The sequence below is a fragment of the Haemorhous mexicanus genome, chromosome 17 (genome assembly GCF_027477595.1).
Source record: "Haemorhous mexicanus isolate bHaeMex1 chromosome 17, bHaeMex1.pri, whole genome shotgun sequence".
NCBI classification, from domain to species: domain Eukaryota; kingdom Metazoa; phylum Chordata; class Aves; order Passeriformes; family Fringillidae; genus Haemorhous; species Haemorhous mexicanus.
The window spans coordinates 4369695-4389352 of NC_082357.1; the positions used below are offsets into that span (position 1 = coordinate 4369695).

At 39.2% G+C, this 19658-nt stretch overlaps 1 protein-coding gene across 37 annotated transcripts in view; it reads left to right on the forward strand.

Annotated features, from left to right (window-relative positions):
• Positions 1-19658, forward strand: part of RBFOX1 (RNA binding fox-1 homolog 1) — a 1186796-nt gene that overhangs the window by 1130333 nt on the left and 36805 nt on the right. For 35 of the 37 annotated variants that reach the window (XM_059861581.1, XM_059861544.1, XM_059861568.1 and 32 more), the window contains 2 exons: positions 8600-8732; positions 18253-18292. In XM_059861581.1, coding sequence (XP_059717564.1) covers positions 8600-8732; positions 18253-18292 — 173 coding nt within the window. The remainder of the gene's footprint in view (positions 1-8599; positions 8733-18252; positions 18293-19658) is intronic. The other 2 variants (XM_059861546.1, XM_059861569.1) reach the window with 1 other exon arrangement.

The window sequence follows — 19658 nt, forward strand, 5'->3', positions numbered from 1 at the left end:
TGTGTACATTTTGTTTACATAGTGAGAATTACCTTCAGTATTATCTTGCATCCTGTTCTAAGATGCAATTGTACATCAGAGCCCTTTGAGCACAGTCCTGGGTGCCACCTTCCCTGGCTCTGCATCCTCTCTGCTGCTGTCACCCATTTTTAGTGCCAGACCCACAGTGTTGACTGTCCATCTCAAATCATCCTGTCTGTCAGATAGCAAGCTCCTAATTTTGTGCTTTTCAGCTTAGTCTGTAAGGTTTGGTTTCAAATAAAGGCACACCTTAGTGTCACTCTATTTTGTGGTGCTTCTTATTGAATCATGGCTCTTGGAACTGTGCTGTGTACAGCAAAATTCAACCTGAATTTCACAGATAACAGGTGCTTTTTAGGAATTAACATTTTTAGTATCAGTATGTCTTTGCAGGTGCAATTCTTTGTTTTGACAATTTTTCCTTTATGGTTTGGATTAGGTTAACAGCTGGGTTTTTCCTCTATTACTTTTTGCCTAAATTGTTCCCAATGCATTCTGACAGTGTTCTTTTTACAGTTTAATAATTCTGTTGAGCTTTAGGAATCCTTGTGTCATCTAAACAGTATTTCTTGTCACTATATAATTGACTTACATAAACATTGAAATTACTGAATTTTGTCATCTCTTTATAGCAGTGCTGCTCTTCATCCAGCTTTCCACAACCATGGCCTTTCTCCTTTGTCTTGGAAGTGGTGCTTTGTTAGACACAGAGGATTTCTTCCATTTGCTTGAAACTTAGAGCTGTCCAATAACTGGGAACACCAGACAAGATATTGATCACTTTGATCATCTATATTTGAAGATTGTTCTTTAATTTAAGATCAAACGTGTCTTCTCTGATCTCTACTGTTTCTTTTCCTTTATGGCCTGGGTGCTTTTTTACCTTCTGAGCTTTTCCTTCTGTTTTAGTTGTTTCCTTTGTGAAAAGCTAACTGTTCTTTGTACCTCAACTATTTGTAACTTCAGCTGTGCAGTACTCAGTTTGATTTAAAGTACATCATAAGTAATTTCACCATCAGAGCATTTTTTTTAAACTCAAAGGTGTAGGTTGGTGTCATTACCTATCTTTACAAAGAGTTCTCAATCATCTTACCTGTTCCTTTGCATCTCTTTGTGTCCTCCATTTTCTTCTGCTTGTTCTTGGAAACCCCTTGATGTCTTAGGGTGATGTCAGGTGGCTGCAGATAATCCAGTTACAGAAGGATGAGGTGTAAGGGAATTTCTGATAACCACAGAATCACCAAATGGCCAGTTCTGAGTGGCTGAGGTTGGAAGGAACCCTGGAGAACAAATTGTCCACCCCTGCTCCAGCAGCAAAGCCTGGAGCAGGTTGTCCAGGACCAAACTCCAACAGCTTGGGAACATCTCCAAGGATGGAGATCCTACAGCCCCTCTGGGCAGCTGTGCCAACGACCAGCCACCCTCAGGTGGGAAAAGCTGGAAGATGAGAGAGTTTCCAGGCTTGGGCACCAAGGTTTGGCTCAGAAGGTTATAAATTAATGTCATGGCATGGCAGCCATCTGCAGAGAAACCAATAGTGGATTGTTTTTTGGTGCATGAAAAGAGGTGAAACCAAAAGAGTAGTTCCATCTAGACTTAAAATAATTACAAGGAAGTCAATGTATCCAAGTCATTGAAATAGTAGATCAATTAGATGTGAAAACAACTTTAAGATAAGCAGATGAAATTTTGATCGAACAGTTAAGTGTCTTCCTATAATTTAACAAAGGAATAAATAGTAGGTTGCTTTTTACTGAAACATTTAGTTTATGGGGTTTATTTGTGTGCATTTGATTATGGTTTGGTATGGAAAATTCTAAACATCTCATTCTTCCCATGTCTGAGGCCGAAATATTTGAAAACAGTGTTTTAAAGCAGTTGTCTGCCCCCTTTCTAGAACTATTTACATGTACCTCAGTATAAAAAGTTTCATCACATTTATGTGAAATTTAGTGCTAATTTGGCTTTGACAGGAAACTTAATGCAGTAGTGTTGTGTAAAGGGATTCAATTACAGTGTGCAGTGTTTTGTAAGTAACTGTCTTGCATAAAAAAGTTAATTAATCAGAGCTGTGTCAATTTCCTTGTGCCATGTCAATTTGCAGCAAGGTAATTAATCACTAATCGCCCAGCGTGCAGCAAACTAAGGGACAATCCATGAGTCATTTGTTGTTATTTTTTTCCAAATAAATGGCACGCAGAGCCATGAAGAAACACATCTTCCCTTTCATAATATTTTTATCGACAGTTTTGCATGTTGTAATAGACTTCAGCAACAAGCAGCTGTAGTTCAATGGAATATGAATATTAAAGAAACAAATGAGAGCAGATTTATAGGCCATTGCTTTTCTGTTATGTCAGTTTTGAGATTACACTGAGCAAATGAGCAGTGAAAAATTACTCTTCCATGTGGAGAATGGTGATTAGACTTGTACATTAATTAGAGATTTTTGTTTTCCTTTTTAATGCATTTCAAATGAGAATGTCCTATAAGTAGGGGTTTCTCCAAAATACAGATTTATTCGTTCCTAAACAACAGTGTATAATACTGGCATGTATTTTTTTTTTTTTTTTTTGCAATGGTAAGGAAATAATTGGTCTCTAATTTTAAGTATGGTTCAAAAAGTAAATAGCTTGTAAAAGAAAGAAATAGAAGTGACCAGTTGTGACTGTGTTTGATGTATATGGGAAATTTGCTTTGAATGCAGTTAATTCACAACTAGATCTCAGGGAAAATCATCTCACAACAGTGACAGGAGAAGTAATGTATTTTCAGTCTGTAATTTTAAACACTGTGAACTTTCTGAAGATTTTCTTTTTTACTCTGAATTTGAAGTGTGTGTATGTACATATATTTATATATAATTTACATGCCTTTTCATGTTAAATCTCTATTAGCAGAGCTTACATTTTGCTTGCAGTGTGCTTTGGTCTGTGTATTTAAATGCACAAATCCTCTTTAGCACAGTGTTTGTAATTCATTCAAAGAATGCCACTTAATAATACTTATTGCTATTACAGTGAAGGGAGAACAGAGCACGCATTGGGATAAACTGCTGATTCCGTCCCTGAAATCTCCGATAATATCATATAGATTATTCTGCTTAGCCTTTCTCAGCATGCTACCCATTATATCTCTTTGTTTTTAATTTATTGTGTTTCCTCAACGGGGATCCTCCTGAACTATGGGGATGATGTAAATGTGTCTCCCTGTCTCCCCAGCAGTTAAACCGTGCCGCAGTAAATTAGCGACAAACCGATTCCAACATAACAGAACATTAAAATTCTTCACCATAAAACATTTGCAAGCTCTTGGTGGCAGATGACCCGCTACTCTGTGCAGAGGAGGAGAGATTAGGAGTGATGAGAGGTAGATCTGCTCATCCATTTTGATGGCACACCTTTCTTGGGGCATATGGCACCCTCATACAAATTCAAACCACAGCACAAATGTGAAGAATAATTGCCCATTAAAGTGGCTGTATATTTTTATGGCTTTGATACAAAATCTGCCCCCTTTTGTCTTTTGCATCTGCTGCTCTTTCATCTATCCCAAAGCTTTAAAACTTTAATACGCAGTGTATAACCCTTAAGTATTTTTTGCCAGGTTATATTCCTCTTCTTGGGAGCTCAAGCTTTTCATTGTTCCTTCAGTCTTTGTTTTCCCAGGCCTTGTTGAGGTATGGTGCCTGCCAAGTGCACCTCCCTGTCATGTTCATTTAATAAAAGATTAGGAAAACAAATGCTTATATTACAGCTTCGGGGGAAAATTAAGATTTGATTAAATTTCATCTGTGAATTCAAAGATTAAGTTTTTCTTCCTTATGCTCATATTTGCTTTTTCTATGAAATCATAAGTTATCTAAATTTTGCTGATACACTGCTGTGAATCCTGTTAATTCCAAAGGCCTTTTAATTTGCTCAGATCTGGCAGTTTGCTGGCCATAATTCATGTTTGAGGTCTAAACTGCAGTTCACTGAAGTGACAATGATTCCATGTTCACAAAGTGTAAGAAGAGAAAACTTTGTAGTTTTCTCTACAATATTAATTGTAACAATACATTTTAAAATAGTATCCCTCTAAATATAAAAATAGAACAAGCGAGTTTAAAGAAGAAATCTTACCAGCATAATGTTCTTAAAACAATTTCATTTCGGCTGTAGTAGATGATTTGTATGATTTTGGATAATTATATTAAGGAAAGCTGCAAAGTTCCACTGCATATTATTTACATCCTAATTTTTTTTAAGTTGAAAAATTGAAATTGCTGAGTGACTGCAGGAACTGAGTTTTGTGGTTGTAGTATTATTAATATTTGAATAGCAGAATGAATATCTATAGAATGGATGGAGCCATTAGATGAAAATGTAAATTGTTTTCTATGGCTTGATGCTTAAATATGTATTGTCCTTAGAAAAGCCTTTCTTTTTATAACCTCGTGTTATCACCTCCTATCATCAACATGCATTTGGAGAAATCTGCCTTTTCTCAGTCTCAGATCAGAAGAATTCGAGTCATCAAATTACTTTGATGAACTTAATCTACTTTTGCTTAGAAGTGGGCTCAGATGCTTCCCTGCTGAGAATCAAACACATTTTCAACCCCCTTAGAATAGCATTTTCACTGACTGGGTTCCAGCAGCTTGGCACTGAGGCACTAAGGAAGGTTGACCTACAAACTATAAGTCATTAAAACCTCTACCCCTCCTGGCTACTATCTTCATTACTTTGGGGACTGGTTAATAGCATTTAATGCTTCCTGATGGGACAATCCTTTTCATAAAGTTCTTTTTATGAAGTCCATTCTTCACTTGCGTCCTAATGCTGCCACTTCTGCTGGTTATTTTGGGGTGAGGATATTAAAAAGTTGGTAGCAAAATAAATTCTGTTGTTATTACATATTCCTACTACCCATCTAATTTCTCAGCTGGGCTGAAGGAACATTAGCGATTTCTTTCTGAACTCAAATCCAGGGCAACAAGACCTGTTGATTATTTTGCCTCCAATCTCAGTCTCTAATATTACTACCTGACAACAGAAAGTGTGTTTTCAGGTACTCTGACTTTCAGATGGACTCAAATCAATTTTTGGGATGGATATTCTGTTATGAATAAACTCAACTAGTGTTAGACTTCACTTGACTGTAAGGCCTTGCAATGCCCCTCTTAGTCCCACGTTTAGTTTCCATCATGCCTGATCCTCTTCCTGACAGAACTACACCTCTCTGCTCTGCCTTCCACTAATTGCTCCTGTAGTTTTTTAGTGCTTTGCTTTACTTTAGACATTTTGTGCTCTGTAACTTTATTAAGAGAGCAATTCAGGGCAAGCCCAGCAAAACAATTACATTACTTCAGGCTTCTCATTCAAACTCCTTTCAATTGCAGATCCTTTGAAAATTATTTTTAAAAAATCACTATCTTGTCTTAGGATCTCCCATGACTGCTGAGCCTCCCTTACAGGGAGGTAAGGATTTGGTAAACTCTTATGGACTAAGTGACTCTCCCTGCTATCTCTGTTTTCTTTCTTTTTTCTTTTTTGTTAAGAGAAAGCCTTCTTTCTCATAGAAATATAATTTAAAAGAAAAAAAGTTATTTTTGACTCATTTGTTGGTGAGGCACTCTGCCTTTCCAGTGGCATTTATTTGTGGAAAGCATTCACTGACAAAGATTTGAGGTCAGTGACCCTCCTTGTAATTCTTTCCAAGGTGTGACTGCCATGAAGAATAAAGAGGATTTAGGATAAATGGTCAGTTGTTGCAAAATATGTATCTTGATATGTCTGTGTGAAAGCTGGGTTGAATGGTACAATTCAAAGGAAAAACGTTCACAAACCACACTGGGGGTTCATTCTTTCACAGAGGCATTTCCTTGGTGTTTCCCAACAATTCCACTTGGTTTGAATTATTGCTTCAGACTCTAAAAGGACAACTGCTGTAAATATTGCCGAACATAGGTAGTCATTACAAAGAATTAATGACTGGAACAGAACTCTGGGCAGGACTTGCAGACCATGTCTTGCAAGCCCACAATGGTGTTACAGATCCTGCATTGCTGGAGCTTAGGCTGGTTTTGAGTCAGCTGGATTTTCTCTATCACTTCTGTTCCTCTTGTGAAAGTGTGTTTTCTGTCAATATTTAGAAAACTACAGATGCATGTAAAGAAATGTTAATTTTTTTTGTTGTTTTTTTTGTTTGTTTGTTTGTTTGTTTTTTACAATTGCAATTTAGGTCAGTGAAATGTCTCCTGATTTTGACAGTTTAAGAGTGTCTCTAAAGGCTGCACTTGATCATTGAACATGTCCACCATGTCAGATATCAATTTTTCCTGGCTGTTCTCTCAAATCCATTTCCACTCCTTTGTTTAAGCAAAATCTTCTGAGCACTGGTGTGTTGGGTTTGTTGCTTTTTATTCAGTTAGTTCCTTTTTTTTTTTTTTTTTTAAGACACAAATTAACAGTCAATTTATTGGAGAAACTTACTTCTAGCAATGCCTGTTAGTTGGAAAGGATTTTTCTAAGGCAGGCAGGCTGCAGCTGAACATCCCTCTTACACAAAGATGACTGCCCAGGATTAGATCAGCTCTCCATCCAGTACAACACCTGTAACTGGAAAGGAGCAAAAGCTGGATGGAGAAAGAAAAGAAAAGCTGTAAGACTGGAGGGAGTGTGTAGGTCTGTAGTTCTTTGGACATTATGGAAATGTGTATTTTGCTTTTTCCTCTGCATATTGCATTAGTTTTTCTACATGGCTGTGTAGCTGAAAAGGAAAAGGACAGAAGTTGCATGGTTCCAGCAGCAGGTGATAACTCTGTCACTACTCTATTTACACTGGTCAATACTCAACCTTCTTGAATATGCAAAAGTACTTACAGCATCCAAATTTCACATGGATGATGCATATGTTGTTTTTCCTTAAAAGCAATGTTTTCCAGTACAATTCCTTTAGGCCATCTTAAATGCAGTTGCTTGCGAAGTTATCAACAGAATATCGAGTTCTGCAAGTTCACCTTTATGATTTTGACTCATTCCTTTTATATTCATTATAAAATATGGTATTTGCACTTTCTAAAGCATATCTAATTTATTTGCATTGCCATAAGGTTTGTTTATGTTGTATCACAGGCATGTAAATCTTTGCAGAATTACTGTGTAACCCTTTTGTCAGAGAGAAGGACCTAGCAAAGCCCCAAAGACACAGCAGTAAGGCAGTAATAGAGAAATCAGCATAATTACAGTATTTGCCTTCACATGTTCAGAAAGCAAGGCCTAAAAGTTGTGAATTTTTTCATTTTCTTTTTTCAAATTCAAGGCTTCTTTTAAAATTTGATGCTAAATGAGGATTGAAATCAATTCATATTTCAGATTTGAAAATAATTATGCAACAGTATTTCCATGCTTGCTTTTTATTAGGGCTTTGCTAAGCAACATTTGTTTCATTTCTTTATTTACATACTGAAAAAAAAAATTAACCACAGTGAAGTACATTTGAGGTAATTTGATGCCAACAGAGCTGGATTTGATTTTATCTGTTTCACTAATGACTTCATTCGAGAAATACGTGTTCTAACATTGACACACAATATATGTACAAAGGAGAAATCAAGTAATGAAGCACTGCTTAAAAAACTGCCAGAGAAAGCCAAGTGGGAAGTTTTGTTGTTTGTTTTGGGGTTTTATTATTATTTTTCCATTTAAAAAGTTATCAAGAGAGAAGTTTTACAAAAGGAAAGCCTCTAATGCTGTATTACTGTTCAATTTCTGATTAAAATATTTTAAGTCTCACATGGAATGGTAATTAATGTTCAGAAATCCAACAACAATATAAAAATGTCTGAGTTAATTCTTTTATTATCTGATTAAGTTATTTCTATTTGGTCTGAATATTATGTGGATTCAGAGGTGTTCCTAAGATATACGACTCTTTCCTTTGAAGGACTGCAAGGTACTGTTATGTACATGGTGCAGCCCCCAAAAAAACAAGAAAGTGAGGAAAAACTCTTGATTTATTACACAGTGGAGCTGGTTAATAATCCAGCTCTTGGACAAAAGCAAAGCTCTGTTCAATTGGCTTATATCACTGGATAATTTAGATGACTTGAGGTCACCTGAGTCTCTAATGTCTCACCCCTACTCAAAACAGGGCTGACTTTGGAAGACAGATCCAATAATGTGATGCAAATATCTCTGACATTATAAATCTCAGCCTGAACTTGGACCTCGGGAGTCTCCTGGTAGTAGTGTTGGCTGAACCAGTCAACACTCTCTTTAATAGTGTCCTCTGAGAAACTCAGAGCCATAAATGGTGCTGCCATCCAAATTCCCAGTTTACTGCCTGGTGAACCAGTCAACACCCTTTTCATTAGTGTCCTCTGAGGAACTCAGAGCCATAAATGGTGCTGCCATCCAAATTCCCAGTTTGCCACCTGCTCTTTGCAGGCAGAGATTTGTGTGAAAGAACGAGCTCAAACACTCTGGCGACTCCCTCGTCCAGCTACAGGCAAACCTTTACACCATCACAACTCCAGAATAGCTCCAGAATATGGACTCTGCTCACTAATCACTGCTGTTTTTTCCCTCTGCAGTGCCAGGATTTCCCTACCCTGCTGCGACTGCAGCCGCCGCGTACAGAGGTGCCCACCTACGAGGCCGGGGTCGCACGGTGTACAACACGTTCCGAGCAGCAGCTCCCCCTCCTCCCATCCCAGCCTACGGCGGGTAAGGAGCTCTGAAATTCCCTCACCTCTGGCTCAGCATGGATCCCGGGAGCCTGGGCACTGTTCCCAGCCCTGCTGCATGCGGGTTGTGCCTGCCCGGCACCGGTGCCTCGCACAGTGGCTTGAAAAATGACTGTAATTTGTACTGCCATGCTTGGTGGCCTTAAGCATTTCAGGTGTCACATATTGTTATGTAAATGCTCCCACAAACAGAACGCTCCGGAACAGGGAGATTGTTTCGGCTAAAGGTATATTTTTGATGATTGCAGGCATCTGGTTATTAAGGAGGTTGGATCAAGTTAACTTCTTTTTACTTCAAATTGCCTGCTGAAAGTTCTCTCTGCACCTGAAGGCTTAGTGCTGGATTTTTTTTTTTTTTTAATACACACACATATATATATATATATATATATATATATATATATTTTTTTTTTTTTTTTTTTTTTTTTTAATTGCACTTGGCTTAGTTTTTCTAGTTGCCATCTTTGCCATGATAGAAATTTGGGGTGCTCCTCCCAGGACCATGGGTTTTGTGTACGCCTGCTCAAATAATGCCTTAAGGTTTTGCTGTCAGTGACGTGCATTTACTAAAAGCAAGTAGTAAAGTAAGGAACCAAGAAGAGGAATTCACAGTATTAATTTCTAGTAACTCTATAATCTTCTTTATTGCAGAGGATTGTTTGGGTTTTATGTATATTTTTGGGGGAAAGAAAGACTAAACAGTTTTTCCTGTAGCTCTGCAAAGGCTGACACAGAAAGGCTTTGTATGCTGCACATAACACAAAATCCCTAATAACATTAGCAAAAGATTTTCAGCTGTTAAGAAATTAGGAAATCTTTAAAATCAGAAAACTTACATAGGCCAGAGTAGTATTTTGTCATAAAAACTTGATTTGCCACTAGCTCTTTGTAGAGCTGTTGGATCTTTCTGGGATGGGGTCAGGAAGGGTTGGCATGGGCAGTGAGAGAAGGGGTATCTCTCTCTCTCTCTCTCTCTCTCTCTATCTCTCTATCTCCCCCCCTGCCCCACCGCCCCGTCTTTCTCTCTCTCCCTGCCCTCCCTGAAATCCTGTTCAGCAGCCCCTTGGCTCACACTGGGGATGTCCTCCTTGTGCAGGAGCTCCCTGTCCCCCTGCTCCATTCCAGTAGGTGATGGGTGCCCTGCACCAGTTCCCACAGTTTCTCAGTAAGCCTTGCTTCCATTAAGCCAAAAGGAGCATCTTTTTCCAGACAAATTTGCTAATCTCATCAGTCAGCCTTTGGCCTGAGTTTTCAGGGATTTATTTATACAGGCAGTTTGACCATTCTGTCACATTGGACAGTTATTTCAAAGAAATAGGATATTCTAAAAACTAATGTAAAAATCATGCCACAGAATCAGGTTATTTTGTGAAAGTGTATTCTCTTGATTTATTTGAGTGTTTTGTGAAGTTTATTAAGAAAAATAGTATTATCACTACTGGAGGAAGACACTTTTCTGGAGTTTGCCTGAATTACCTTTGGGCAAGGATGGTGTCCCACCAAAGTTATCCTTCTGCTGCCATACTCTCACTTGTCAGTCCAGGCATTTGTACATGGCAATGTTGGAAACAAGTTCAGAATGCCCTTCATTCAGATTTCATTTAGAATTCCTCAGCTACCAAATGGATACTGCACCTAAAGAAAGTGGGCTCTCCATCTCTTCCTTGTTTAAAAACAAATTCTGAAATTTGAACCTAGAGTGCAATATGTGGTGAGATAACAAGGTGGGGCCACTCAGTTTCATGGTGACATCACACATCACACCTTAGTTAAATACAAAGTCATAAAGGTATATACAAAAATAATTACCAGCTGTGTGTGATAGTTTTTGAATTGGACAGTACTTTTTGGTTAGTATTTGCAAGATGAGTGAATACTTTCTGCCGAGTAAGTCACTTAAATTTGCCTTAATTTAAGAGGCCACATGTGGGTGCTCTATGTGTAAATGTGTGTGGTATGCACATTATTATAATTAGATCAGTGACTCAGCAGCAAGAATTCCATTTCCTAGAGTAGCACATGTGCATCCCCATGTAATTGTACTGCTTGTTGCCAGCACCTTCAGCAGTAAGTCAGATGTGTAAGCACAGAGAACTCTGTTGTAGGACAGTGAAGAGGCTCTGCAGGCAGGTCTAGCAGTGCTCCAGCTGAGCTGGTTTCAGGAGCCTAGCTCAGCACTCCCACTGCTCTGCAGGGTGGATGGACAGGCTGGCTGGAGCTCATTTCCTTCATGCTTGTGCCAAATCTGGCTTCAGAGGGACAGGTGCCTTGTCACAGGTCCCATCATCCTGTTCTGATGGCTTCCAGGTGTCTGTCAGGAACACTTGCTAATCTAGGGATCACACTGCCACTAAACATAATTTGACACTGCAAAAGGTTTCAATTACCAAGCCCTGTCTTAAATCATGTAGGTCTTAGTTCAGATATTTAAGTTTTTCCATCCACCTGTGCTTTCCAACAAGACCCTGCTCTCTGAATTCCCCATTTTGTAATTCATGGGTCAGTACAGAAATTACACATACCTCTGTTGCCCTGATCCCCAGCTGGGGTAATAAAGCTTTGTTTTCCCATCATCTCTTTGGCCTGGCATATTAGATCTCAGGTTGGTACCTTCACTGATACAAGAGTGTAACGTGGAATTGCTGAGTGATTCTTAGTTCTCTGCTCACCTGTTCTATCCTGTGATCCACCAAAGAAGCAATAAGGAATTTCCATCAGAAAAAAAAAAATAATGTTTAATCAATGAAAATAAGTTATGAGAATGTGGTTTTTGGTCACAACATGAATAGAAGTCAAGGAAAATTATTAAGATAGTAAAGAGATCACAGAGAATGAAACAGCTTAGAGAAGGAAACAAACAGCTTGGAATATCATTTGTTGATAAGAAAAATTGAGTAAGTTTTGAAGGCTGTTTTGCAATCAATTTACTAGCAATTTATTATTTTTCACTCAAGGAAGGGGCCCAGCCTTACAGCCAAGTAAATGGCTTTATACTTTAATATTTTCAGTCTTTAAAATAAAATTACACATTTTTTATAATGACAGATATAATTTTAATAATAAATTTAGATTAAAATCCATCAATGTTTAATAGAAAATATTTCAAGAAAGAACCTACGTGTAGTTGCAAAATATAAGGCTGAAGATTGCAATTACCACCTTTAATTTTCCTTTATTTCATTAACCTCAGTCCTTGATCTAGCTCTAGGTCTTGTGGTCATAAGGCAGGATGAGTAATGGTGGTTCCTGTTGAAAGGTGTCTTCTGCTCTGCCTCCCACTTCCTGGGGAGCAGCAGACAGGCTTTGCTAGGTCCCAGGGAAATTGCTGGGCATAACCATATTTAAGGCCATTATTTTTCTTATAAATCAAATAATAGCACGTGTGCTTTAAAATGTGAAATTTAAAAATGTGTAATTTAAAAATCTCATACTGATAATGAGATACATGGAACTACCCCACTAATTAATGGACCCTTCACTTTTGAGCGAGACGTTTCACAATTCCTTGAGATAGCATCTTGTTTATTAGCTCACAGAAAGTATTTCACTTTTAGCATCTGTGGCATCATCTCTAATGCCTTGAAATAGGAGAATGTGCAGCTTACTTATAGCTACATATAGCTATGTATGTATGATAAAACCCTCCTGACACTGAAATGGGGAGTAAAGCTTGGTTTGTGTGAGAATATTGAACACTAACATTTAGAGTTTGGAAATCTGCACTGCATGGGAAGCTCAACCTCAAAATGGTGCAGCAGGAGATGGAAACAAGAAACCTTTAATTTGTTGTCAAGAAAACCCAGAGTCATGCTATATCTGGTAGTAGAGCAGTAGTAGATAGCAGGAGTAGTGAAACTGATGAGGACCCTTCCTGCTTCATCATCCTTTGCTTTAAATTCTCAGCAAGTTTAGCGTGTGATGACTTTGTCTTCACGTTCCCTCTCCGCTCCTTTCAGCTCTGATGAAGCTAACAGAGAATTAGCTTTCAGTCTGGATCTCCTCCTCTGCTGTCTTTCCTGGGAAAGCAGGGGAGAGCAATATGCTTTTTTCTCTCTGAAAAGAACAGTTAAAAGAAACCAAAAAACAACAAACCCAACCTTAAATAGAATTGCGAATTTGTGGGGAGTGTAGAGGAGAAATAACAGAGGCTATTCAGAAACTGTTCCTCTTGTTAAAATAAACATTCTCAAGTGCTACTTGCTCACTGATTTAAAATGAAAATGCAGTTTCATTTTCTTATTCTGAATTCTAAATTTAAGACCATTACTATGAGCTACTACATCTACTCAGGTTGTTACGGGTTTTTCCCACTTTATTTTTCCTTGGGCTCTTGTAAACTTCCTCTTTGCACTCTGTATATGTGCAATTGTTGGAACAAGAAATAGGTTTTGCCAGCATATACTGATTCCTGTCTGCAGCTTTGTTCTCTGCAGCAATGCCCTCAGTCAATATCACAGAGCAGAAAATGTTTCTTGTCCATGGCAGAAACTGTTGAAACTGGAAAGGCAAGAAACTGAAATTAGAGAACATTCTAAAGAGTTGAAACTGCCTCTTACAAGAGTTTCAGTTCAATGTTTACAGCACTTAAAACTCTGCTATTAGAGTGTGGGAAAGTGTTGCTTTGGTTCTGTCTTTGGTTTAAGTAAGGCTGGTTTATTTATTATTCCAAAGGTCTTTGGTTTAACGAGGCTGTAGCAGCATCTCTTCTCTCATTTGTCTCATGAAGGCCCCACATAAAGGGTCCACGTTAAAGGTGATTTCTAGACCAGGAGCTGGACAGTGCAGGACAGTGAGGGTGACTCTCCCAGCAAGCAGAAAACACAGAATTGTTGTCCCTCAGCTGCTTTCCTGTAGCTGTGCTGGAGAGGCAATGGTGAGCTGTGAGCATTGCTGTGCCCAGGAGGGAGATCAGGGCTGTGCTGCCCGTTTGTTCCCTTGGATCCATCCCTGCTGCCGGGGGTGTTTGCTTCCTTGGATCCATCCCTGCTGCCGGGGGTGTTTGCTTCCTTGGATCCATCCCTGCTGCCGGGGGTGTTTGCTTCCTTGGATCCATCCCTGCTGCCGGGGGTGTTTGTTCCCTTGGATCCATCCCTGCTGCCGGGGGTGTTTGCTCCCTTGGATCCATCCCTGCTGCCAGGGGTGTTTGTTCCCTTGGATCCATCCCTGCTGCCAGGGGTGTTTGCTCCCTTGGATCCATCCCTGCTGCCAGGGGTGTTTGCTTCCTTGGATCCATCCCTGCTGCCGGGGGTGTTTGTTCCCTTGGATCCATCCCTGCTGCCGGGGGTATTTGCTCCCTTGGATCCATCCCTGCTGCCAGGGGTGTTTGTTCCCTTGGATCCATCCCTGCTGCCAGGGGTGTTTGCTCCCTTGGATCCATCCCTGCTGCCAGGGGTGTTTGCTCCCTTGGATCCATCCCTGCTGCCAGGGGTGTTTGCTCCCTTGGATCCATCCCTGCTGCCAGGGGTGTTTGCTCCCTTGGATCCATCCCTGCTGCCGGGGGTGTTTGTTCCCTTGGATCCATCCCTGCTGCCAGGGGTGTTTGCTCCCTTGGATCCATCCCTGCTGCCAGGGGTGTTTGTTCCCTTGGATCCCCCACTCTGGGTGAGCCCAGGCTGGCTGTGCTGCCCTGGGCAGGACGTGTGGGATCAGGGCCATGGGTCCTCAGCTGCTGGGAAGTTTCTCAGCTGAGCTTTGTGCAGTCAAGGGCTGTCTTTTCATGTCATTGACAGATTATTCAACTCAATCCTTTTGAAAGATGAGGACAGGAAAATGATAATGAAGACAGATGTAGTTCTCCCAGGATATTATAAAGGTGGAATCTAAGCTAGTAAAGAGTTTGTGTTAATATAGTTACAAAAAGTGATTATAAGACACAGAGGCTTAAATAAGGGAGCTAAACCCATGCAAGTCAGATGTATATATGATGACAAAAGAGTTCCCTATCTAGATAAAAATAATTTCAGGAAATGATTGCCACATATGCTGTTATTTGGATGTACATTTTCCTATTAAATCAAGATTTCTCACTTCTCTGAGTTTTCCTTAGCATAATAAAATAATAGAATACGACTGAATAAATCACCAATTTTTTTCTTTTTATTCCTTCAGGAAGCACATTAACACCATTCCTTGGGTGAACTAACTCAGATTTCAGTAATGTGGCTATTTAAAAGCCCTGTGTTGTTTTACAAGGAGTAATAGATGAACCTGCCTACCAGGATAGTTTTTTTTAATATAAGGTGTAAAGGGAGCTGCTTTAAGATGGGTCCCTGTGTGATGCCTTCAGTCTCTTCCCATGCTCAAGACATCCTCCTTGATCCCCTTTGTTTTCTGCCTAGAGCCTCAGAGAGGGAAATGGGGTGATAAACCAAGCAAATTAAACCAAATTAACAAAAAAAAAAAACAAAAAAAAAACCCCACCAAACATACACACACACAAAAAAAAAAAAAAAAAACCACAAAAAACCCCCTTGGAAATTTGTATACTAAAGGAAGGAAAGGCAAAACTCAGTTTTTGGTGCTTTACACTTGGTACTTCTGATGAAGGGTGCTGTTAGAAAATACATATGACTCTACTAGTAAGAATCAATCAGGAATCAACAAATGACAAGGACTCTGAATAGAGAAAATATTCTCTGAAAAATCTATGGAAATGTGAATAATTACTTTTCCTCAAACTTCAGGAGAAGCAGAAGGGTTTTTATTTTATATCATAGTCATAATGCAAGATCATAGAGAGGAAATAAGATAAAATCAGCTGAGTTTTTTTGTAGGGCAAGTCCTGCTTGGGACTGATATACTCATTTGCCTGATGCTGTCACTTCATCTTAATATTGGCCATGTCTAACGATGAAGTTATGCATATATGTCTCATTCTAGTGATTTTTCAGCATATTATTTATGAAGTGGTTTCATTTAGAGCTCAAAATAAGTTTCTGTCTGTACATGACTGGAAGGAAGACTGGGGTGGATGAATGAACCTGTCCAAGATTACAACCAGCTGCACCTAGGAATGAAAAATTTATCAGCCCCTTTTCATCTTTGCTGTGTATCCACAGATCACCAAGAGGAGGAAGAGAAAAGTTTCCCTTTCTGACAGATGCTTTTTCAGAAGCACTGTTTTCTGAATAGCAATGGAGAGTGGGATGTTTGAGTGAGCAGTGATGGGTTGGCCTCAGCTGGCTGCCAGACCCTCACCCAGCTGTGCTCTCCTTCCCCCTCTCAAGAGCACAGGGGGAGAAAGGATGTAGGGGATAAAATATAAGAAAATAAAGAGAGTGCAGAAAGTAATCTTACCTCTAAGGAGTTGCAGCTGGGCCAGTTATCAAAGATTAGGAACAGTCTGGCTTTAACAGGCACAGCTGTACCCAGTGAGAAGAAGAGTGCTATAAAAGAGTGGAGTGGCTGGTTGGGAAGGGAACTGGAGTCAGTTGGCTGCTGTGTGAAGAAGAAAGAGTCAGTGCTCTGAGGAGCTGCCCATGAGAAACCCCAAGAAGGTATGGAACCTTTGTGACAGGGAGACAACAGTATGGAACCCCTGCAATTAGATGGCAACAAAAGGAGGGTGGAAGACCTCTTGGGTTAGGATAAAGATAGGGATATTTTGTGCCAATTGCCATCATGGGTAAAACAGACTTGACTTGGAAAACAAATTTAATTTGCTGTGGAAGTGCAGTTAGGTGATTACAAACAGAGGTAGGACCTAAACCACCTTCCCCCAGCTCCATCAGGAGTGGCACAGGGATGTGGGCACCCAAGGGACAGGGCTGTGGGCTCACAGTAAACTCAGAATTCTTTGTGTGTCATCTCATCCAAGTCCTTCCATGTGTCCATGATTGTGTGCTCCTACCTCACAGCCGTGTGGAATGCTTTATTTCTTACATGCAACAGGGTAAAGAAAAACATGGAGTGTTTTAAAATAAATAGAGTAGCCAAACCAAAATAAAGGTGTGCTGCAATGTAAGCAACAAACTCTCTGAAAGCTGCCAGTGTAGACCAGGTTTTGCATATTTTGCTCTGCAGACATAATAAATTGAAAAATATATGAGAAAAGGTCTGACCCTACTGAAACAAATGGCAGGCACTCTGATTTATGTGGAGCTGAGTTTTCACCTGTTATTATTCCATAGCAAACTTTTATCATCAGTGTGGTCTTATCCATGTCGTCGTGTGCATGTGTGCATATTTATGATTTTCTCAAGTGATTCTGACTTAGACACATATCAGCTCAGCCCTGTGGGGTTTGGTCATTGACTTCAATAGGTCAGTTATATTTCTGACATCAGAATTCTTGTTGGAATTGCAAAATGGCTTAGGCTAGCAACTTGGTAATAACTGTTATTCCTAGATAATAGTATTCCTAAATTAAAAATATTGTTGAGGAAAAATCCTTATTGTTTTTTTAGCTCACATATTTAGCCCTTGAAAGAGCTTGGATTGATTCTGATATGGGAAATACACATTTCAGGTTGCAGAACTGCCAAATGGATGTAAAATTGCAGAAATTACCTAATGGATGTAATTGTTGGGCCACTGTTGTGCAGTTGGAGTTTTATTTAGTATAATCATCTAACTTGTCTCTGTCATACTGTGTCATTTATCCTGGAGGGTTTAGATTTTTCTCCTGTTTACACTGATTACTGATCTTAGCTGAAAAGAGACCATCGCTGGGTGAACTGGTAACAGCAATGTTACCACATTTTTTTGAGAGAAGAAGTAGTAATGTATCCAACCGTCCAAAACAGGGGAGCTCAGAACCACTGGCATGCTTGCCAAAGCTGTAAAATGCTCAAATAGGCAAAGTTATTATTATTTTTTTTTCTCAAAGCACAGCACCCTGAAAATGGTAATGTGCATTGAGCCAACTATTGGTAATGTGCATTGAGCCAACAAGGCAGTACCTGTGGGTTCTCTCACCTCTGTGTAGACTGAATATTGAGATTTGACCCAGTGGGTAGAACACCATCAGTGTATTTATTTCACCCACTCCTCTCAGCAGTTCAGCTGAGGCTGTGGTGGTTTTTTTTTGCCATCTAATTATGAGAAGCAAGCCTTTATTTCAGAGGGTCAGCATATGTGCAGGATGAGAAAGCCGTGCTTCAAGAGCTAGGTTTTTGCAAAGGTATTGAAATTGGATGTAGGATTGGCCCACTTAATTTTTTTTTTTTTGGGAAAGAAAAAACGCTGTCAATATGTGGCTTCTTAAAACTAAAAACAGGGGAAGAAAAAAGCCCCCAGATGTTATCAAAAGTCTTTTCCAATCCTGCCATGCTTTGCCTTCCTTTGACTAAGCATTTGGCATACTTGATAAGATGATGTATTTGGTACAGGTTCACCTCTGATAATTACTACCAACCTCCTTAACCAATGTGAAGAGTGCCTTCCTTCCCCCACCCCTCTGTTCTTGTGAGAGACTAACCTCAGCTGTGCAGGGGTTGGTGGCATTTGCATGTGGAAATGCACTAATATGGATGTTTTTCTTTGTGTGTGCATCCTTGCAGTGTTGTATACCAGGATGGATTTTATGGTGCAGACATTTATGTAAGTATTCATTGATGTGCATGCTGTCCTTGTACATTACCAGAGTCATTCTTTTTACAAGTTTGCTGCCTAGCTTGACTCTGTTTTGTCTATTTACCATCCCTTGCCTGTCAGAAAGAATTGAGAAGAATATCTCTCACATTGGAAGACCTTTCTGTTCATTACATCTATCATTGTTCAGTGGAGCTGAATTAACTCTTCTATCAAATGCTGAATGAATGCAAAAAGATGTGAAAACTGTGTGTGCGTGTGTGGAGGGGCATCTCCCTTTGCAAGTGAAGTTCAAAGAAAAAATAAAACAAAGCACAAACATTCTTTTGCAAATCCCCAAAAGCTCTTAAAAAAAAAAAATCAAGGCAAGCTGATTACTATTAATAGTTTTGAAGTATGGAAGTACTTCATGGAGAGATAGAGATTTCCCTAATCCAGCCAACACTGGGGATGTGCAGGTGCCATGGTGATAACTTAATGGCATGTAAGTTTAAGATATGGCAATATATTGTCTGTAATCTGAGTAGACTGCCAAAAATTGGACTTCTAGAATCCACTAATTTCACTTTAAAGGACATGGGTAGAGACTGCTCACAATACTAGTGGATAATTTGTTAGGAAAGATTCGTAGTCCTGGATCCATCATTATCTATGCACCTAACTGTTCACTAATTTCATCTTAAACAATATTTTTACCTTTTTTTTTTCCCTATTTTTTCAAGTTTTCATACATTGTGTTTTCTTGCCAACTTTTTTATCTTGAATGTGTGCAAAGTCTCCATATGTCTGAGTATGCAAGAGATTTCAGGGGGTTGAGGCCAAATTTCACTCTTCTCAAACCTCTTATACATGAAGTGTAGATGTTTCACTGATAGTAAGCAATAATTCACTGATAGTAAGCAATAATTCACTGATAGTAAGCAATAATTCACTGATAGTAAGCAATAATTCACTGATAGAAAGCAATATTTACTTTTGTTCTTTTAATAAGGCAGTCTGGGTCTAAGTTACAGGTATTTTCTTTGTTTCACCAGACAACTTTCTGTAACCTACTTGTACTTTTTCAGTTGAGATAAAATGAGACGGATGAGTTGCAATTTGTATCAATAATAAAAATTAAATAGGCAATGCTAGGAAACATCCCTTGTGTTCATTATAAGCAGTCTTCTAGAGCTATTCCCAAGGGAACAGATTTTTGTCAGTAAGTTTTATATAAAGAAGGAAAACATTTTGAATTCATGGATTAAGTAGGTTTTGTTTTTCTGACACAGGTGGGAAGGCTGATCCCTATCTGTAAATTCATTTGTGCAGCTTAAAAACATATTTAAAATAAATCAGCGAGATTTCAAGTCCTCTCCCTATGTACTTATGTAGT